The 22,917-nt window shown below is 37.8% G+C and overlaps 1 protein-coding gene across 4 annotated transcripts in view; it reads left to right on the plus strand.

Moving 5' to 3' along the window:
• The window catches only part of NR3C2 (nuclear receptor subfamily 3 group C member 2), a 200,056-nt gene that overhangs the window by 102,014 nt on the left and 75,125 nt on the right, over positions 1 to 22,917 (plus strand). For all 4 annotated transcript variants that reach the window (XM_052690209.1, XM_052690210.1, XM_052690208.1 and 1 more), the window contains one exon: positions 9,489 to 9,628. In XM_052690209.1, coding sequence (XP_052546169.1) covers positions 9,489 to 9,628 — 140 coding nt within the window. The remainder of the gene's footprint in view (positions 1 to 9,488; positions 9,629 to 22,917) is intronic.

Raw genomic sequence — 22,917 nt, forward strand, 5'->3', positions numbered from 1 at the left:
TTGAAGTTGTTTGACTTACCTTTCGAGTTGGGAAGAAGAAAGGAAAGAAGCTGACAGGTGTGAGTCCCCTACATGCCTGCCTTGTACTGCCTATGATGCAGGCATGTTCTTCTCCCCATCATGATTGTTCTTTCCTCCAAATTCCTCACACTGTGAAAAGGTAGCGAAAGCCTGCAGAAGTGTCAAGGGGGGCATAGTAGAGGAGGCAGAAGACGAAATCACCCTGGCTTTTCCTCCTTTACGTAGCAAGAGAAGATGCTTTATTGGGGTTATGGGACTAGGAAGGTAGAAACTACCCCTACAGCTGTGTCGTTTCCTAACTGCAAGCCATTTCTTTTATCAAATAAGAATTATATGCATTCAAGCATTGAACAGCTTGAATTTCTTAAAATAGAAAAATAATTTGATAAAATGAAGCCTTCATTATTTCAAACAGTGTTTTTAGATACGGCAGAATCTATTTCAAAATAATATGACTTAAAGCACCTGTTAATCAGAGGCAGTGGTAAAGTTGGAGTTCTGCTTTATACTCTAGTGCCTGAAGCAGGTGCCATGCTGGCTGCTTCCAGTAAAACATAAAGCATCGAGCTGAACCTTATTGAGAATTATTACCTTTCAATTAGTAAGATCGTCTTCAGAGGGCTTTATCTTTTCCCAGCCTTCCTTTGGCAAATCCACATAGGGCACCTGAAGGCCGGTCGTCTCAGGAAGTCCTCTGGTACGATTTTGGGCTTCAGTCCTTTTACTTGGTTCTGTGTGTTAATTCATAATAAACATTGCTGTGAGCTGTCTGGTGCCTTTCATTTCCCCCAGGTCATGTTATAAAATTTAGATTACTGTGCAGGATTTCTTACCTTTGTTTTCTGTTCCTGTGTGGAATTACGCTATAACACACACAGGCACTGAATGCCAATACGCCTTTGACATACGTACTAATTTTGTCTTGTTGGATGTGGGGGCAAAAGGGAGTTGAAAGGGCAAAATCCTCCCACCCCCCGTTAATGTCTTTCAGCTCGTGTAATAATTATACATGTTGCCTTTAGAAGCCTGCGGAATTGCTCTTATGAGTAAAGGTCTGCCATACTGGGGCTTTTATTTGACAAGTTGGAAAATAGCCTTTGTTCCCATGGTAACCCTTTTTGTGCTTTGGTGCATTTTTTCCCTATGGCTTCATGGTTGCTCTGGAGGTTTTTCTCTTGTGGTATTTTAATCCCTATTAGTCTGGGATGGCAGTTCAGTTTACGTTTTGCTATTCTGAAGTATTTCAATTTTTTATTTCAATATGAAACTCTTATAAACTTTATTTTTATTGTCTGGCTGGGGCATTAATGCTGTGGTGGCTCTCTCGGTAAATGTAGCTTGCACTTAGAAGGTAAAGCACATAGTTTCTAATAGGAAAGTTGGTCTGATTGGACCAAGCTGTTTTTGTTTTAGACTAATTTTTCTGATAAAATTTTTTAGAACTTGTGTTCTTTTAGTACTTATGATGCCAAGCCCTTGGCAGGCACATCAGTCAGATTTCTGGCTTGGCGACAGAATGACATTTCTTTAGGTTGAAAATGGTCAGTACTGTGCTCTTTGATGCCATGTCAGATTGCTTTAATAAGGATTTCATTTAATAAGGTTTCCAGGCCAAGGACAGCGTTTGTGGGAATTGCTTGGTTAGACACTGAAGGAAGAATGTGCGAAAAAAGAAGTGAGCTTCATTTTGTAAATGGGAGACTTCACAAAGAGGGAGATGTTCTTGTTACTGGTAGCATCTCCCTGCATTTGGCTCATAGGAGTATTCTGCATTCTTTGTCTTAGAGTCCTCAGCAGCAGAGCTTAACTGTCATGTCTTACCTGTAATGCTTTACAGCAACGTTCTTCCAGTGGTGTGACCAAGAGCAGGAGGAACTCCCTCAAATCATTGCATTTTGTGCAGTTCACAAACTGTTGAGCCAAGAAGGCAGCAGTGCCTCACCAAGTAAACACTACTGTGCTCTCCTACAGGAGTGATCAGGATGCATAATGAACTCGAACATTTTTTTTCAGTGGTGCTAGGAAAAATGGGCTTCTTGAAGCTGCCCTTTTCTCTTCAGTCACAACAGGTGAGCTGGTGGAGGAAAAGAGAGAGTTAAATATCCCCTACATGCTCCCTCCTCCACCCTTCTCCCCCTAGATTTGCAATAATTAACTAGATTATGTTCCAGATAAAGTATTTCTGCCTTATCTTTCCATACAGCACATTGCAGTTTATTATCAACAGAAAAATAACCAACATTGCATGCATTTAAACTGCACTAATTCTATAAGTGGGCCTAATATGATAAGTTAAAGCAAATGTGTTGCTAAGCTTACTGTAGTAGTAAACTTCCTACATAAGTCAACCATTCATTTTCAACTGATAACTATGCTTATATAATAAAAAAAAACCTGCAGAACTAGTGAATCTAAATTCTCTTTGGGACATAAGATTTTGTTACATTGCGGCAGTAGTTGTGGAGAAGTGCCTTTTAGAAGGCTACATGCAGGACATGATGCTTCTCTGGGTCAGTGGGCTGGAAGCCCATTTATTCCCCTAGGAGATAAGGGCTACCAGTTTCAGGCCATCATAACACAGCTTTATTTATGCTTAAGTTTTTTTTATTTTTCTGTAGACAATGGATAACTTTAAAGTAAAAATGTGACAGCAGATTGTAGCCACTACCAAAAGGTTCTGGTGGAGAAGGTCAAGGAAAAGTCAAGGCTTACAGCTGGATTCTGAAAAGTGCTGGATTCTGCTATCAACTTCCACTGAGGGAATGGAAGTTGAAGGAGCTTAGTACACTTGCTTCATTCTGTAAAATCAACACATGCCTCAAGGTTAAAATAAATACAGGAACCTATTCACTGGTGGCTACTGCATAGAAAGCCCATCAGCTTCTATCTTCAGAATAAATACTGCAATTTAAATGTTTCTTTTTAAATAATAACTAACTTTTCTTAGACTTGCGGAGATTGAGGGTGGAGCCTTTTCTTCTGTCACTGTACATCAGAACTCACTTCTTAGTGTAATTAATATTCAGGTATGAAAGTGCTGTGTATGACCCTTAATCATTGCTAAGTAAAGTAACTTGATGTGAAAGCTGGAGCTGCTGAGGAAAGAAACCACATGATCTCCTACATCTTTCTTAACAGTATGTGCTTTCCTCTTTGCTTTCCTCTATGTGTTTCATCATAGTAAGTGAATGGGGAATAAAATTATAAATACTGGCTTAATTTTTTTTAGATCTATACTTCGGTGTTCGTGCTGCAGCATTTGAATTTCAAGCAGTTGAAAATTGAAATAGTGGAGGGAAAGGAGATTGAAAATAACTATTAAATTAGATGTAGCCTAACAACTACTGCATTTATCTGCTGAAGGTATTTTAAAAAATGTTTCTTAAAAAGACATCTTTCAGTCCATAAGTGACAAAATGAATTTATTTTGGTAAGATACTGATTACTTTTTTTTTTTTTTATTTATTGCTAACAGCAAACAGCTGCCCAGGGAGGTGGTGGAGTCTCCTTCTCTGGAGATGTTCAAGACCTGCCTGGATGCCTACCTGTGCAACCTGGTGTAGGGAACCTGCTTTGGCAGGGGGGTTGGACTTAGTGATATCTGGAAGTCCCTTCCAACCCCTACAGTTCTGTGATTCTTTGAAGGATAGCATGAGTTCTTTGTCATTAACTAAACCAAAACAAATGTGAATATATGATAATCCATACAAGAGCTCAAGATTCTGAATTCTGGGATTCAAAGTTCAACAGATTTATGGGACTAGAATGTACTAGATTACAGGTTGGTTTTTTTGTTTGTTTGTTTGTTTTTTCATTAATTGCATTTCCTGAATACTTCACTGGAGTGGAGAAATATTTTTGTTACGTTCTGTTATTCTAGTAAAGAGAAAACATTTAAAGAAAAGTCTTTCCCTAGTTGCTCATATTAATTATGGACTGGTAGAGTACTTCACATGGCAGAAAAAGCATAGACTGGCTCAGATACTGACTTGGTGCCTCTGTCATCCCTAAAACACACTGAAGTAACTGAAGTACAGTTAGCTTTCCTGAAATTTCTAGATCTCTGGCTCTCAAAGGATATTTGTTTTTGTTTTAAAAGCTAAGGCTTTAAGCTTAATTTTAAGCCTTTAGGTGTTGGGGTTGGTAGAGGTCATAGTGCAGGTCCGAGTGTTTTAGTCGAGGAAACATAACCGCTTCAGCGATGTCTGTCTTCATCTTTGCAGGAGTGGGATAAAGCCCCAGGAAACTCACTTGATAGAATGTGCTGCTAGGTTATTTGGCAATTCGTGTGCCCCTGTGCCACGCGTTAGAGGGTAAATGTTGCTCTGAGTTTTGTTTCTGAGGCTTTTTTTTTGTTTCAGCATTGCTTCTTTAACTCTGCATTCAGGAGTCTCATGTGACTGCCTTCCCCTCCTGAAATCCAATCACTTCATCTCTCTACCTTTTCATATCTCTATGCCTTCTTGGTCTGCTGACAAGAAGATTGGTTTATGTAGACTGACATTTAAGAAATACCATTTTCCAGTCTGCTAATCTGCTTTATGCGTGTAGTTGGAGCAGAGAACCAGAGTACATTCCTGCAGTGAAACTTTTTAAGAAAGTCAGGCTGCACAAGGCAGAACTTACATGAGTAAGACCTCAGCACTGACAATAAAACTAGTGGTGTGGAGCGAGATCAGGGAAATGGTGCCTGCTACTGCTGGAGGTCATGACAGTTTGTGCATCTTGTGGCAGCTCCTGGTTATTCTTCCTCCCACATTTTTACCAAACCAAATAAACCCTGTTGCTAATCTCAACTTTTTGACTTTGTTTTTTCATAACATATTTATTGAGGAAACCGGATTCCTTCTGATCATTTGACTATGGGGAAACTTCTGCATGAAAAAGTCAATTATGTGGAATTTAAACAGGACTCATCCAGCTCTTATATTAATGAAAGTATTTAGAACGAATGACTTTAGGATTCCTACTGTGCCTTGTGCTTCCTTGAAGTGTGTTGTTTTATCATCAGAAAGGTGCTCCTGTATGACATCTGGTTTGAGAAGCATAATAACCTGTGTAATCAGCTTTTAAAATGCTGGATTATCTGTGGGTTTATTGACTCTTCTTTACAAAATCTGTTATTTCTAATTAATTCTCCGTATAACTATTACTAAAACCAACTTGTGGAAGCACAAATGAATTTGATGGCAACGGCTGGTCAAGGTCAGTATTTAACTGCCAACATTTGCACTATTGAGGTTAATAAATCAGGCTTATTCCTTGTCACGCACCCTACAATGTGACAAATGTGAGTGGAGCCATCTAAGCGACCATGTTACGAATCATTTAGAAGATACATTTGACATTGTTAAATTGCTCCATGCTGTCCCTGGCTGTGATGTTGCTGTGATAAAATATGTATGCTGTGTTAGATAATTTCTCTTTGCATCCTGTAGTATGGATGTTTTCCTGTTTATTTATTTTTCTTTACGTTGGAAATGTGACAGAGGCATGAAAATGATAACCCTTAGTAAGACTGGAAACCACTGGCTTATAAAAGCAACTATGAGTAGCCAATCTCTGTGGCATCTCATGCTGTCTTTCTTGTACTTTCAGTTAGAAGGTTGTATTAAAAGCAAATTGCTGTCCACAAAAAAATTCCAGATCAGCAGTAACCACTGTAATACACTGTCTGTGTATAACAGAGCAGTACTTGTTGCTCTAGTTTGGACTTGTGCAAATGTGTAAAAGCAGTGTTTTCACTTGTGCTAAGCATTTTAAGACTCTGTCCTGCTGCTGTTGCCTACGGATATTGTTAGGCTTAGGGTGTCTTTGAAATAGATGTTTGGCACTGGGCGATTGGCTGTCTAGGGAGTGAGGTTTAATGAGGTCCACTGAATTTTTAGCATCTTTTCTTATTGGGACCAACTATTGTAATGTTTAAACAACAGAATGATATACTACCGGAGTGATCGTATTGTTGTAACTAAGCTTTTCATATGGTGCTGCGAATCAGACTGAGCACACTAAAAAAAATTAGAACTGAATTAATTTGTGTATTTGTTATAATCAACATGTAGATTTTATTGTTATTCCCAGTAACAGTATTTTTCCCAAATACCAATTCAGGTTAGGATTATTTCATAAAAATTTATGGGATGTTTCAGTGGCAAAAATAATGAATAGGGAAATGTTCATCTGAGAACAGCACACATGAAAGAAGCATTTTCGAAGAGGGGGGGTATTTTTACTGTGGTGTTTCCTCCTGTACGTATAGGTTATGTGGTTATACTAATGAAGTAAGTAGTTGGTTTACTGCAAGTAGTGAAGAGATCAAGTGTGTTTGTGTCATACAAGCTGGATATCTGGCCTTGAATTGAGAACAGAGAAGAAGTTTGTTCATCAGACTGGCCTTGATGCAAATCTTACCACGGTCAAGTCTCTAAGAAAGGAATAATGGTGTGAAAGTAAATAAGATTTATGAAGAAAAGATGTAACCATCCATTCATCCCTTGTTGAGAGCAGAATAGCTTCAATGGAGGGAATGGCTTAATTTGAAGCTTAGCAATGTGATTTGAGCATATTTTTGGAACTTGGCATTTTATTATTTGCAGGTGTGGACGAGAACCACTGTAACTCCTGTATGAAGTAATGTAACAGCGTTTTAAATTAGAAAGTACTTAGGTGTAGTGTAGGTGAAAGAGAACATAGGTAATCTTAAAACCAAACAAGCAAAACATTAAAAGGCAATCACAGCTTAAACTGACACATATTGGAGGAGATTTAAGTACCAACAGCTAATATCAGTGTTTCTTTGGAGTAGAGTATTTGAGAATTGTACCCTGTTGGATACTGCTATTAAAAATGAAAATATCTCATTTGTGTTTTAACCTGTTCCACTTTTAATCTGATTAAAAGGATATATGGGAATTAATTAAATTTTATTCCGGAATGTTACGCTTCCACCTGTGCTGCTGTGGCTGAAAAGCTAAATGCATGCTTTGCATTCAAGCTCTACTTTTGCCATTTAGCTTTGTTCAAGCCCTTTATCTCGATAAGCACTGTATAAAATATGCTAAAGATAATGGTTTAGGTGGGCATTTAATAATAGTTATGGATCAAACAGTGTCTCTATATGTCGTTACTGGCTTTTTTTTAACCCACTAATTCATGTAAGTGGAATTTTAAGGGGTAGTTAATACCTAAAAAAGGCTCTCCTACCTTCTGCAAATGCTGCATGACAATTTATTTTCAACTAAAAAGAGCATATCTCTGTATATACACAGCCGTGTCTGTATGTACACACTGCTGTGAGATCCTCTATTTCAGCACAGTAAGAGTTCTCTACCAGAATTACCTTTTTAGATATTAAAAAAGTGTACTGACCTTTCTTGGGGCAGAAAGGCTGCAGTAGTTGTACAGTAGGAGAATTTCTGTGTCTTATGAAGAAATGGGGACATGCGGCACCGAAATTACAAATGCCCTGAGACATTTTTGGTGGTGTGTCAGAACTGAAATGTTTCCTTTTTCAGACAAAATACTGCAGTTTGCAGTGAGAAAGCAAAACATGAATTTTCAACTCGGTAGTTTTTCAGGTTGCTGACATTTTCTCTAGAAAGCAGACACCTTCTGAAGAAATTTGTTTAATGAGAAGCTTGATTTTATTTTTTAATTTTTTTTCACACGGTATGTAATGTGCTGCAGGGAAAAAAGGGGTTTTTACCCTACTTGCATTCATTTCCTGAACATATCGAAATGCAGAGCTGAAATGCAGTGCTGAACAGCAGCATAGTCTTGGTAAATCCCAAAGTAGCTGCCTTACAGCTCTGCTCACCCAGTGTGCATAACTGTGCCAGTGACTTGAGCAAATCAAACTTTCTTACTGTAGGTCTGGAGAGGCTTTCCTTTGTCTCACTGGCAGATGAGCTAATGCCATCACCCAGCAATTATCAAGTGGTGTTATGTTATGTAATGAAAGTATAAATAGCACAGGGAATAAAACTATTAAATCGAACAGACTAGCAAGTAGACAAGAACAGGAATATTATCAGGAACATTTTTGGTTAACTTCTGAATGTTGCCTTTTAAAAAGATGTTTAGTTTGAATGTTGCAGCGAACCTGCAGGCGAGGGGACTCGTGGTCCTTGATCTGGAGTGACATTCCTGCCGTGCCCCTGGATAAATCATTTGGCCTGTGTGTATCTCTTTAAAGGAAGATACAGAATGAAAAAGGCAAAGAGTGCATCCCTGGAATTTCTTAATCAGCTGCTTATCTTGCATTTGAATTAAGCCTACCTGTGAACTTTGTTGCCCAATACCTGGCTGACAAATAGCTTCTGATTTGCAGTTTGAACTATCAGATTGTTTCACCACCAGTGTAAAATTTTCCAGAGTTGTTTTTGTAGTTGCTTGACAGGATTCAGAGAGATAAGGTGTGAAGATATGCAAGAGGTCATGTTTACCTGGAGAAGGGAGACAGTATCAAGGGGAAGATCCTCCCCAGTCCTTTGCAGGTGTGGGTGGGATCCAAAGCTCTCTTCTCCTTTGGTATCTGACGCATTTCACTGAATGTGCCAATTAAAGGGAGGCATTTCCAGTTCCTTCCCCAGGGAAGAAGGGAGGGAGGAGACTCGCTGCGTTATGAAATGGGGTTGGTTTTTGAAGAGCACTGTCTTTTAAAGCTGTCAATAGAAAATACTAATTAAAGAGATCTCCTGAAAGTCACAGTTCAAAGAAAAACAACCCAAAACAAGAACAACTACAAAACAGCAACATAAAATACCCCATGTTTTAAGTTGAGGTTGAGTTTGCAAGATGCATCAGTCTGCAGAACTTCAGAATGGAACGTTTTCTGAAATATTAGGGCTGTTCTCCTGGCACTTAGTGTAATAAAGAAGAATATTCTACACTTGCTGTATGCAAAAAGGCTTCCAATTCACTATTCTTGGAAGCAAGCTGTTCAATTACAGAAATATAACTTATAAACTCAAGGGCCATTGTAGTGATAGGCAGGCCCATGAATAAGGGAAGAGAAGTTACCACTGTGCTGTACGGTTTCGTGAAATGGTCTTAGCAGCTTTATTACAGATGTACTTTGCCTGTAAGGGCTTGAGACGAAAATAAAAAATTAAAAAAAAAGTCAGAAAAACCCAGAAAATTTATAGTTTTCTGGACACTGCCAGAGTGGTTTGTTTGTTTATTTTCAATTTTAGTCATCTGCTACTAATAAATTCCACTGCCCCTGTGGTAATTTCTCGCATTAACATTGATATATTATGAGTGTTTTAAAGAAGACAATAAAATATTTCTTCTAGTAATTAAAGCAACGCATGTGTTGAAGAAGGCACTGCCAGAAAGAGTTGTGGTTTCCTAATTGTTAGGTGCCTTGAGCAATATACCTGTTATAAATTCTTAATTGAACTTTGTATTGTGGCCAGTGTGATTTGAAATATTCATAACTTTCCTTTTGCTTTGTTCTTCTCTAGCTCTTCATTGAGAAGTGTATCATCTGGTTCTTCGAGGCCTTCCAAAGTGTGTTTGGTATGTGGAGATGAGGCATCTGGATGTCATTACGGGGTAGTTACATGCGGCAGCTGTAAAGTTTTCTTCAAGAGAGCAGTAGAAGGTAAGAATACAATACAAAACAAAACAAAAAAAAATCAGCAAAAAAGACAAGGTGGAATTTGTGCATTTTTTTTAAATGCAGTAATAGGTACATGCACACATGTTTTTCATCTGTTTTCTTCTGTTGGTAAAGTTCTGTGTTAATCTGGAAAAAAAGTGAGAACACCTTTGTTGAATGGCTTCCAATTACGCATTGTAAAATTCAAGTAGAATATGCCAGGTTGTAATTCTTTTCTGAACTTTTTTTTTTTTTTTTTTTTTTTTTTTTTAAAGAATGCATTGCTGTACCTTATGCTGCTACTGAATTAGACTTGAGCTCCTCCAGCCCTCCAATTTGCTGTTAGTAATTTCAATTGGATGTGAATACAGTTGGTGTAAGCATAGCTCTGCTTCTCCTGTACTGGAGGTTGAGTAAGGTTGTCTCATCATTTTGACATCTTATATGACAGTACAACTCACTTAGGTCAGTTGTCTGCTTGCGGCTACCTGCAGGTCTTTGGGCACAGTAGTGCGCCATCTGTGTTTTAGCAAAAGAAAAAGGCTTTACAGTTCTGTGAAAGATTGATGAGGGTGCATAAATTGATCACTGTGCATTTCTTTGGTATTGCAATGCTCTTTTTATTCATTAAGGACTAGCATTTTCATGAGGTCTGTGTTCTGATAGTTTTGCCATCGTAGGAGTGTTTAGCCAACATTTCCTTATTTTATACTGTTTATGGTATAGCTCATCTTTCCTGTATATCTTGTTAGAAAGAAGTTAGTACCATTCAGATTGCTGCAGGATCTTTGGTAGGTGCCGCGTCTCAGTGTCTTGTACAGTTAGGGTATGTTTGATCTTTAAAGGCTTAGTAAGCAACTGCCTCAAGCAATGTGAATTAAGTTTTTACTACCTGATTCATGGCATGCAAAGGAAATCATTACCAGTAAGGTGTTCTTAAAACCCCTAATGAAACAAGCTGCATTTATTTTGGTGAAGAAAAACTTGAAAGAAAATAATCCCTTAATTGGGCATCCAGTTTGTACCCTGAGCAGAGTGAGGCAGTGTGTTATGTGATTAATATCTCCTGTGGCCACTCTGTCTGCTACTGGTAGCTATAAAGATACAGCTTCTCAAGTTGACCTTGAGAGCTTGTGCGTCATTGAAGTCAATATCTCATGTAATATCTCTCTATCAATCTATTTATCTATCTATCATCAAAAACTGCCAGTTTAATTGAATTAAGCTTCCCAAAGCTATAACAACCTGGAAAAGATATCCTCACTTCTGCAAAAATTTTCTCTTATTGTTGTGCAGTAGTTGTCTTCATTCCCTGACTTTGAGGTTTCAGTTCCTTTATGTAGCACTTAAGCACACCCCCCCCTGTACTTACACATGACATCATGCATAGATGTTTGTACATCCATGAGCTGTCTGAGCTGTCCTTGTTGGTGAAATCTAAACAGTGAGGGCTTTTTGTTGTTGTTATTGTTGAGGTGGTGGTGGCTTTTTTTAGCATGTGCACACATCTACTGTGTGAACCGGTAGCACCTTTTATTATCTTCCTTCTCCTTTCCTGCCTTCCGAGGAAACTTCTTTCCCAGTCTTAAGTCATTGTAATTTATAGATACTGTGTATCTGCATTTACCATACCTTCACTTTTGATGTCTTTTCTGTCATGATTAGATCCTGTTTCACAGAAATTTATGAAAAATTATGGAGGATTTTCTTTAGGAGTCAACAAAGCAGTGCGCTTTTCATCTTCAAGACGAAAAAGCCGAGATTATTAGGAAATAATTGATCTGGAAACAGGCGTAAAACATATTTTAAAAATGTCGTTACCAGTAATAACTGAAAGTTTGCCAGTTAGCAAAAAGAGCTTAAAAACCAAAGACAATAGGGTTGTTCTGAACAGTAAAGATGGTGGTTTTTGAATAAGCATGAGATCTATTTTTAAAGTGATTACATTAACATACGGGTTCTTACATGTGGTGTCGGAACATTGTCTAGGCTCCTGCTTGATATGCACATGATTGTGAGCTCTTACTGCTACTAGTAATGTTATGCAAACAGTGAAAGTTTGGCTTGTACTTTATTTGTTTATATAAAAGTACATAGTACAGTAATAGCCAGAGTAGGTCACAGCAAAAAACACAGTATGTATTTTGGCTGTAAACATCCTGAAACTATCAGTGTGAATACAAATTTGTGTGGGTAGGTTCATAGCAAAGCAAATGGTTGGTAGTCATCCTAAATTCTTTGGTTGAGTGCACAACCGATGAAATCACTCGTCTTGAGGGTTCTTAGTGCAATTGAAGTATTTATGATAATTCCTGTGTTGCATCAGATGTTTAAAACAGTATTAATTCAGTGCACAGTATAATTCAAGGTGGGAACGCTACCTGAAGAGTACATCTTGGGCATACCTATCTCAGCTCTGGGCTGCATGTATATTCTTTACTGAAGTGTCTGTATCCTTGGCTTAATTACAAAGAAAACAGTAATGCTCCCATTCTGAACATAGAAACAATTTTGGGGTCGGATTTACGAATACAGTGGCTAATTTACTTGAGTAAAAATGAATTGTTCCTTCTCTAAGAGATTTAACGGAAGAGATCCCTCAAGTTTCATTCGTCATTTCCCTAAAATCATATTAAAACTTTTGAGTACTTTTCTACAGATTTTACATTCAAATGTGTGTACAAAAAGGCACTTTTTTTTTTTTTTTCTAATTATCTAGATTTGATCTAAAAGTTGCATTCAAATGATATAATGGGTTGGAAATCATGGTGGTGACCAACTGGAGTTGAAGTGGAAGAGTAAGTTGGGAGACAAAAAGTGTCCAAAAAAAAAGTATGGAAACAGAGAGAAGGAGGCTTTGGAGAAAGCGGTTGTGGAAAACCATCCAGTTCTTCTGGTTTCAGCTGGAATTGCTAGAGTGTTTTGAGCTTGCCTTGAACAGCTTTTGAGTACCAATTGCTTTGTGCTCTGTGGAAATACTATGAAAGAGAGGGGTTGTGACAGAAAAAAAGGAAAAACAAAACAAAAACAACTGCCTTGAAATATAAAACAAAGAAGTCCACAGCAACAAAAAGACCAGAGTTCACATTTCCAGTTGTAAGTCTGGTAGTCATATTCCCAGAGGATCTTATTTGGAAAGATGTGGAGAAAATGCTCAATCAATATAAGAGAAGAAAATCTGTAGACAAAAAAAAAAAAAAAGAAAAAAAGGACTGTTGGTTAAGATTCCAAAGTAATTTCAGATGGAATTCATTAGGGGGATGTAAATTATGGAAGAACAAACTTTTGGTATCACTTAAGCATGGATTTTTTTGCTGACTGACTTGATGAACAGGAGTCTGGTGTGAAGAAATGTGACTGTGTCATTAACATAAATTTGATCTGCTTTACAAATAGTAAAACCCCTTAATTATAATAAAAATACAAATTTTGTTGCTGTGAAAGTTGAGACTTTTGTACTTACAGTACATTTTTATATATGGGGTAACTATATTGTGTGATTTTCTACATTAAATTATGGGCTATCATAGTTAGTTAAGCTTGAATTTATATTCATTATTGGAGTTATTTGCTGAATATACACTCTACTGTGAGGGAACCTAAAGCTGGTCTTCTCTTCTAATTTTTTCCTGAACCAGCTTTCTCTAAGGAGTGTAAAAGGCTTGATGTCAGAAATCATAGCTGCTCACGCAGTTTTCAGTCTTCATTTGTTCAAGTTCCAGACAAGTATGAGGTAATCTGTCCTAAATCAAAATTATATTGCTTCCTAAGTTGCTAAGGTTAATCTTACATTCTTCTTTTGGCTTGGGTATAAAAAAAAAAGGAAGGCGTTTTTCAACTCCTAATAGTGATGAAGGCTACAACAAAGAAGGACTGCTCTCTTCCAGTTTCTTTGCATATTTGCTGTGAGACTTTTGGCTATTTAAAATAAAGTGGAAAAATTAACAAATTAAATCATATTAATTATTATATCAACTGGGGAAGCTTGTCTTATTTTTAAATACAGTGATACAATCCTCAGTCATCTTCAAATTTTCTTGTCCAGCGGGTTTGCCTTGAACCTAGCTATTCTAGGTCAGAAAAGTAGATCTCTTCCCACCTGTGAGGGAGAAACATAATCACAGCAACAGAATTTTCTAGGATTCCATTTGCATTTCACTTGATCACTTATCATTTGTCTATTTAAAGGAGAGAGAAAATTGGCTGAAGGCATTTTTTTTCAAGTCTAATCTGGTACTATCTTACTTGAATGCCAGCTGACTACAGTGAGCACTGTGCATCTCAGCAAGCAGTGTAGCAACTCCGGAGACCCTCCCTTCAACCTGTGTTTGAACAGCAGGTTAGGCAAGACTTTGCTTCCACAGGGGGAGGGATGAAATTTTGTATGCAGCAATCTGTAAAAACTCTGCACAGCTGTGGAAACTGACATAGCCTCAAAGCTAGAGTTACAGAAAAGGAAGTGGCATTCATCTCCCTTCCTGCCAAGCTGCTTTGGAAATCCAAGAACAAAACAACAGGGGCCACAGGATCCAGGGTGCAGCCCGGTGGTCCCCTGAGGTAGCTCGTAGTGCTGTACCATTCACTGAGTCTGGTCTTTTCTTCCACAATCATGGTGATCCAACAGCTTATACAGACTCATCTTAGCTGTTACTAGCCTAAAGATTCAGTGGTAGATCATTTTTGTTCTTTGGCAAGCAAAGGGACTGTGCGGCCATTTAGCAGTGGGCCAGATGTGTAATATCCCAAGTATTTATATATATATATATAGTATGTTTGTTTGTTTGGGGAATACTCTGTAGTTTCTGTTTCCAGAGGGCCACACAAGAAAGAAAGATAGGTTATGCTTAATGTGTTTTTAACAAAAACAGGTAGTCTTCCTTTGTTTCTTCCATTCACTGTGCATGAAAGAACTTCCCAAACCTCTATGTTTCCAAGTAGAAGACCCTGGAACACACTCTGTGCATCTTCTAAAATTTCTGATTTGAATCAAGGTGGAGAAAATGTCAAGCTATGAGAATGCATAGATCTCCAATAACTTGCTCAATTAGCAGAACTTGAAGATGTATGTAATATTTCTGGTGAATAGGAAAGGGTTTCCTATTGATCATAAGAAGAAGAATATTTTTATTCTGTAGAGGCTGAATTTGATGCATTGGGGAAAATATCTTTTTACAGTATTTTACAGCGCTCTCATGAATTTTGTAGGTTTGTGTCACTAGAATTAATTATACATACTGTTCTTTACTCTCCACTCTTCTGTTCATTCACTGTAATGAAGTCAGTGTTTTTCCATCACAGCCTGCAATTTTCCTTTTTATCCACTTTCATAAGGTCAATGACCTTTCTAAATACAACATCACTCAGTATAGATGTCCATATGTTTTCATAGTAATTTCTAAGTGGGATTTGAAGTTGACTCTGTTCCTGACCTGTTGCAAGAATCTATTTTACAACCTATCAAACAGAACTATTAGGTGAAGAGCAAGCAGATGGGTGATCTGCTGAGGGCAAGTGGAGCTGGTCAGATTCATGTAGCAGCTACTTCTCTACTTGATATACTATGCTTAATAGGTGTAAAACAAAATTTCAGTAATTGTTGTAGGTTTGAAGCTGCCACTAGCCTTCCATCCTTTCGTAGGTTTCTGAAGGACTCTTCCTGTTTTTCACTCTGGCAGGCAGTATTGCTCAGTGAAGTGGAATCTGATTTTCTGCTCCTTTGGTTGGCTTTAGTAACTAAAAACTTAGAGTTAAGAATGTTGTTGGAAGGAAAGAAGTAGAAATTTTAGCATTGGGACCCCAAAAAGGGGCAAAAAGCAAGCAGCGGGAAGTGAGACCAGAAAAGAAAAAAAAAAAAAAAAAAAAAAAAAAAAGGGAAGATTAATTTAGGATGGAGCATGTGTAATAATCGAATATTTGAAAATCAGGGAGAGGCAGAATGGGAAGAAATGCTTTCCTTTTGGTTCTCAGAATTTGCAGGCTGTGTGACAGACTGAAAAATTGAGTTTGGAGCTGAAAAATAAGTGCAGGAGGTATGTTGAATGGGGAGCATTATGCCAAGAGAGCAAGCACATTCCAGTAGCATTTCAGGAAGATAAGAGGTTTGGGATCCATCTAGGTGATACAGCGTCCTGGTTTTAAAACAATGAGGTTAACAGGTGTAGTGCCTCAAAGAACTGCAAGATGGTTAATGGCTTCTTAAATGTTTTGAAAAAATATTTTACAACAAGGAATGCTAAAAAATCTGCACTGAACTCTTTTCCAAAAATTCTTTTTTGCTGTAGAGAAGGAGAAACAAGGAGAAGGATGAAAATTTTAAATATCAGCTGCTGTCTAGCATTGAAAAATGCTTGCACAATGCAAGGAAATCTGCTTGCAACTTTTCTACCCCTCCACTATTTCATTTGTCTTGTATTCTTTGTTTTATGAATACTGATCTCTAGCCTGTTTCATCTATAAGGTAACATTCAGGAGGTTATGACAAGCCTCCATGGGCAGAATCTTCAATATACAGAAAACATTTGGCATGGCAAGACTGATTTATCTTAGGTAATGGCCTTCTATGACAAATACAAACATCAGGAAGTCTTTCAAACACTTAATTTCTGTGTTTTCATAGGAGAGAGGGGATTTTTGCATTCTTACCATGTAATAAGGAACTGCGTTACAGTATTAATTATTTATTGTTTATTTTAACATATCAGAAGGTAACATTCTCACAGATCAGAGTCTTTCCTAAGAGTGAGGTGGGACAGTTCTGTGAAGGCATGTTGACTTAAGTTAACCAGAAATATTTTGACTAACAAAAGATCAAATGTCATAGCCATTAGCCTGAATACTTCAATGCATTTTTTGCCTTCTTGAATACTTCAGCTTCCTTTTCTTAAAAATTTAAAATGTTGATTTCTATGTGTATCATATGGGGAAGGTAGACAGAGTTCTGCTTGGAAATAGTCACTCAGGTAGTAGTCTCAAGATGGCTGAGCCATTTCTGTAGCACATTTTTTCAAAATCTCTGTTTTGTAGTATTCACGTCATCATGGTATGAATGATGGAGCACTGTGTATCCTTCTGGTCAGCAGCACATTAAACAGTTTGCTTCAGAGTCAGTTAAAACACATCAGGAGAGTTTCTGAAATGATCTGGAGAATAAAAATTTATCTTATGTCAGGTGGCTAAATGCTTCTAGCTTATTTTAGCTTACCCAAGAAGAGTCTGAGTTGGGACATGATTGCTGTCTATAAATATTTCACAGTGGAGGAACAGGCAAGTCAGAGGGAGAAGAATTTATTTTGAACCAAGATCTGTACTGAAATAACAGCAAATGGGTAAAATTGACATTGTCTGGTTTGGTATTTTGTGAAGGCTGCAAACCATCAAGAAGAGGGACATTTAGGGATGTTGTCCTTATTGGAGATGGTGGGATTTAATTTAAAATGGTATGTAAGAGAAGTAACTCTGATAGTATAATATGATCTTTGGTAGTCTGGGTAAGCCAAAGATAAGCCGAAGACCTACAAGCCTCTTCTAGTTTCTGTTGTGTCCCGATAAGGCTAGAGTTCATCCAACTTAAGGAAATGGGAATAGTAAAGGAAAGGTTGAGCCAATTAATATATTTTAGGATATTCTACTTGTAATGACAATGGATACCCACATTCTAACTGGCATACAGGACTCCAGTTTATAAGAACTGGCATGAGTTGCTCAGATCCTGCATGAGACAGTTGGTTCCTAGTTGTAGCAGCAGATGAACATATGTCTCCTGAGATGGTATTTCTCATTTTTGGTTTACAAACAAGCTCACAAGTTCTTCTGAACTAGCTGTGCTATCCACATTGGCTGCTGCAGGTACCTGTGGACCTCATCAAGTGCCCTTGTGCTGGATGATATTTGCTCATAATTCCCTCCTGTGAGAATCTGACTCTTGGGAAATCTGTCATTGAACTATGATTGGTCTGACTTCAATATTGTACTGCTGGTTCTTGCAACCTCAAATACAATACAACTGTGAATGGATAACAAAGTGGTCAAATTGGAATTTGCAATGGGATGTAAATAAGCATATAGGATTCTCTGTGTCAAACACCATAAAGCATATAAAATGTCATAAATCAGATGTGTTAGCTCCTTGCAGCTTCAGTAGTGCTTCTTAAGGGATACCTGTCAGGCCATCAAAGCAATGTTAAAATTTGCACTTTCAGTAGCAAGTACTACTTTTCTTCTGCAACCCTCGAGATTCAGAGATTTTTTAGAGCAAGAAGAAAGTCTACCAGGATCACTTTTAGTAGATAAGAGTCAAAAGGAGGGATAATTCTGCAAAGTGTACCTTCAGCAAAACAATCTTAGAAATAAGGAATTAGGCAGTCTTGTGGCTAGAAGAAATTCTAAACAAATAAAACCACAAAATAGATTTATATATGTATATAGTGAGAGAAAGTATCTCTTCGTATGTCCTGATCTCATTCTAAGTAAGAGGGTGAGGAAACAATTTCCAGACCAAAAATGAAATAAAATGTACGTACAGATCTGTCTGATATAGACAGAGGGAACAAGGCATCTGCTAGCATCTTGGATATAAATAGAGTGGGAAAAGGTAATGGCAAGTCTCCCACTGCCTTAAAAGAAGCCAGCATTTCAGCCTTTTTTTTTTTTTTTTTTTTTTTTTACAGCACAGTTTTAGTCTGTTGAAGATCAGGAGTGCTTCTCCTGAGTTTGAAGTGTGGACTTAGTCTGAGGCAGTTTTGTCAGATTTTTAGAAACTATAATGGCTCATGGTCGGCTTTGAAGTCCATGGCTGTTTATGGTTTGAGACAGAATTCTGTAAGACAGAATTATTAGCTGGCTTTAACCTGTGCAATTGTTTGGTCCTGTCTTTCATGACTGAGTTGCCAAACCCAGCACTCTAGAAAGAGAATGTGGGGCAGATGCTTCCACCTAGGAAAGGTGGGAACCAGGGGGAGATGACGAGGTGAGGCTTTTGCATCACCTTGTTCCCTGCTAGAAGAGCAGGCATAAATAAGCAGGCTTGCATTCAGTCTTCTTGAGAAGGAATGCCAAGAGCTGCCTGCTCTGTAATAGGAAGCTCTGAACTTGCTGCAGAGTTGCAGAGCTTTGCGCAACCTTTGAAGTAGCTGGTGTGTGACCTAGTGTATGCATCACCTGCTATTATGCTTGTGTCTGCAGAGTAGGTGTAGTTAAAGCCTAAAGTCCATGTTACAAAGAATGAAAATAAGTAGAACTTTGAAATTCTGGACTAGTAGTTCCTGTGTATTCTCTTTCAGTTGTGACGTGTGTATTAGTAAATGTGGTGCATGAGCTGAATTACTGAAGGTGTTTTGTATACACAGGATTTGATAGGAGTTCCCCTGTCTCTTCTGTTCTTTAGTTGCTGATTGAATGAGGCTGGGAGCTAAGGGCAGACCCTTTCTCCTCCTGTGTCAGGTCTAGGCATGCCAGAGTTCCAAGAGGTTGCTCTGTCCTCTACCACCCCTTCCTTCTGCTCTGTGTGGGTTTTTATTTGAAGTCTAATGGTGGATTTCTGCATTTTGAGCTACTTCATTTTTTTTAATAGTCTTTTAAAAAATGTGTTGGGAGAAAAAAAAAAAAAAAAAAGCAATAACCAAGGTTACAAAATTGCAACTAAATGTGAGAATAATGAATACTGGTAGCATGCGTGGTCTTTGTTCGTCTTTGTTCGTCTGCACCATATGTAATGCTTTCTAAGTCAGCCTTAATGACATGATCACATACAGCGTTTTCAACGAGACCTGTGCTTTGCTTATTGAACAGATTGGATAGCATTCAATTAATGAGCAGCTTTTCAATATTTTGTATTCTTCTCATTGCTCAATGTATAGTCTTGTGCCTTCACTGCTGATTGGTATTCGTCCCTCGCTGAGAAGACCTAATTACTCATTTCTTACAGAGCTTTTCTCCGGTGCTCATCACCATAGAAAGTGCTTCCATATCCAGGTGCTTCACAAACATTGTTTAATTTGTCCTTGCAATGCCAGATAAGATATATGGTTATTACTCCTGTTTCACAGTCAAGGAGTTGAGATACAGATTAAGCCCATACGTAACCGCTGATCTGGCGTTCCTGATTTATGATATCTAGGACCGCAGGGAGCAGAGGTACTTGGCATTTTATAGCACTTAATATGTCCAAAGTGCAATTCCCATTGATTTTATTTGCAGCTATGATTGCTTAAACTATTGCAAATCAGACTCTGGAACTCAAGTTGGATATTCAGGAAACAAGGATGATATAATTAATGGTTTTCTTGCTTATTATTATAAAATCTATGGCATAAAAGGAGATGCAATCCAGTTCTCCAGGGCACCATTCAACTGCCTGAAGTATCGACTTTGTCTCGTCTCTCTCTTGTAATCGTGTATGTACTTTGTTTTCCTTTTGGTAGCAAATGAACTAAGTCTAAGTGCAGCAGGCCTTTTAACTTAGTGGTTCATAGTCATCCTAAATCTTCATTCACATTGTTCACAGGATAAGCTGGAGGTCTTATAAGGGAGGGGGACTTAATGATGTTAACATAAGGTATAATCTACTTAGAAGCTTCTATTAATTTATTCTGGCAATTGGAATTCATGTTCTGCAGAGTTCAGAAGCCTGGAATTTCTTGCACTTTCCTTTTAGCACTATGGCCTGAGTGAGGTTCTTATATGGCAGTCTTGTGCAAGAAGGGTCAGTGATGGTGGTTCTTTCTAGGGAAAGCTGTGTGCAGCTTAATAGTGGCAAGTTGCCTCAGGCTTTTAGGAACTGTGCAAAACTGCTTAAAGGAAGTGATTTTGGGAAGATATAGTCCAGGTTCTCTGGTACATACTGAAACTTTCATTAGAGGGAGATTGTTAGGGTTCCTCAAGATTAATCCTTCCTTATCTTTGTTCACACAGTATATCCTGCCATGCTTAGTATTTTAGTTCGAACCTTGACATTGCATAAGCTGCTTGCACAGATTACTGAAACATGGTAGTATGATGTGGTCAGTGTATGATCTTTTCTGAATATGTTGCAGATGCTTCACAGAATCGTTTTTCCTTTTAGAAGCTGTATGGGGTATCCTCTTGTTCTGGTGTAAGTTATCCTTAAATGCTGGATATAGAAGGTGGTCCTCGATCGCTTCATGCTGTTGGAACTATCACAGTCTGTGCTACGGTTTATGAAATGAGCAGTGTTTTGTGTGGATTAACATTTCACAGATTAGAGAGCACTGTTAAATAATCGTGGAATTGCTAAGTTTGGACAGTACCACTGGAGACTCTTGGGTCCAAATCTGCTGCTCAGGGCAGGTTGCTCTGCTTTGTGTCCAGTTGGATCTTGTGCATCTCTCAGGATTAAGACTCCATAATCCTTCTGGACAACCTGTATACTCTTTGATCACCCTCACCATAAAAAAAAGAGCTGTAGAAGACAAAAACGATATTTGTACCCTTCCCTTGGGAGCATCATTTGGTTGCCATCATCAGTCAAATTTAATCCAGTATCACCTCTTAATGATATCAGCAAATTTTCTTGACAGTTGTGCGTGCAGCCTGTGATGTCCGAATTGTTAAAATGTTCCTTAGGATGATCATAGTCCTTGCAGAGTAAGCCTACCTTGTTCTAGACTTTCCCTCTGCTTTGCTTTTCAAAGTGAAAGAATCTGCTTTGGAATTAGTTGATTCTCATCTAGAAAATATCCTGGACTCTGAAGGTTTTCTGCGGTGCCAAATTGTTTTGCTTTTTGGTTGTTGGGCATTGCATTCTAGTAGTGGAAAAGTAAGTAATCTCAACCCAGAAGAAAAGAGTGCATGAGAGCAGTGTTACCCTGGATAACTGTAATAGGAGCTGAGACTTCTGGATGGACCGGATGAACTGGTTCATGCTGCTGATTATTAAGCGCATGGAAAAGGGAGAAAATAACCAATGGCTTTATCAAGTTTGAGTGATATTCTGAGTCTCAAGAGTAACTCATGTCTCCTAACAGATTATCTTTTTCAGATTTAAAAAAATAAAATAATAAAAAAATAAAAAATCCATATACAGATTTTCTTCAATGGTGTGCCAGCTGATGAGTAATAAGTGCAGAAAAGTATAATGAAATTACTGATTTAGGCGGTAGGTTTTTGTGTTTATTGAAGCTGTTCAATAACTCTGGCCTGTAGAAGAGTATCTAAAGTAATTGAGTACTAAATAAATGCCTTAGAAAATAAACGTGGGAAGGTTATATTCTGGAAATTTATTTTGCAAGTAGAATGTAGGCTAATTTTAAAGCCACAGGGGGAGAAAAAACACCAAAATGGAAATAACCTCTGCAATATGAAGGCAGATGCATTGGTTTAAAACATAGCCCCATGTCCACAAAGCTGAAAAAGAGTATAAGATTGGATTAGAGGAAAAATTACCATTCTTTGAAACATTTGGTACTGTTCTTGCAACAAGAGTAGTTGTTTGTGAATTTATGGTTGCTTTTAGAAACGGAATATTGTGGATTCTTATAATGTAAAATGTGTGTGTATATATATATATATATGTATATATAAAATCATACATATATATATATGTGTATATATATATATATATATATATAATCAGCATTAATGCACTTGACTCGTATTTCTATGTTTTCATTTGCCTGCAGTTCTTTCTGATTCTTCCTGAAATCCATACCCACTTATTTCCAATCATTTGCAGTCAGTCTATTACCAGGCACAAGAACAAGAGTGTAGTTTTCTCATTTGTATCTAGCTATTTGTTTCACTTCATCTCGAAATTGATTTATGTTGCATATTTAGTACAAAAAAGAACTGGACTTGATGTTTTGTATTTATGTGTTGCAAAACCCACTCCCTTATTTCTTTACATGTAACAAATAAATAATGCAACTCATGTATTGGGATGGAAAGCTGTGCTAGAAGTAGACATATGGCTAACAGCTCTTGCAACATCAGAACAGCACTGCTTATTACAGAGCAGGGTGATGGATGATATTAAAAACGATAATGTTGCTGTATGATATGGTGTGGGGGAACAGATCAGAGGAACAGAGCTGTAACTTCTTCTAACAGGAACAATTTAAACAGCAGTTTGAAGGTTTACAGACCTTTTGTATGCTCTGCTAAGTGCTCAGCTAAGCTGTTTCTTCATTGAGCTGGGACAACCGTTGTAATTTAAAGCTGATGACTATCAGGAAGAATTGCAATGGTCCTGTCCTTTCAAAACTCAGGCTTTTATGAAAGTTTTCTATAAATGTTTTAGGAACCTAACTGTATTATTCCATTTCAGAAAGGGGATTTTT

The sequence above is a fragment of the Tympanuchus pallidicinctus genome, unplaced genomic scaffold, assembly GCF_026119805.1.
Source record: "Tympanuchus pallidicinctus isolate F22 unplaced genomic scaffold, pur_lepc_1.0 scaffold26, whole genome shotgun sequence".
Lineage (NCBI taxonomy): Eukaryota > Metazoa > Chordata > Aves > Galliformes > Phasianidae > Tympanuchus > Tympanuchus pallidicinctus.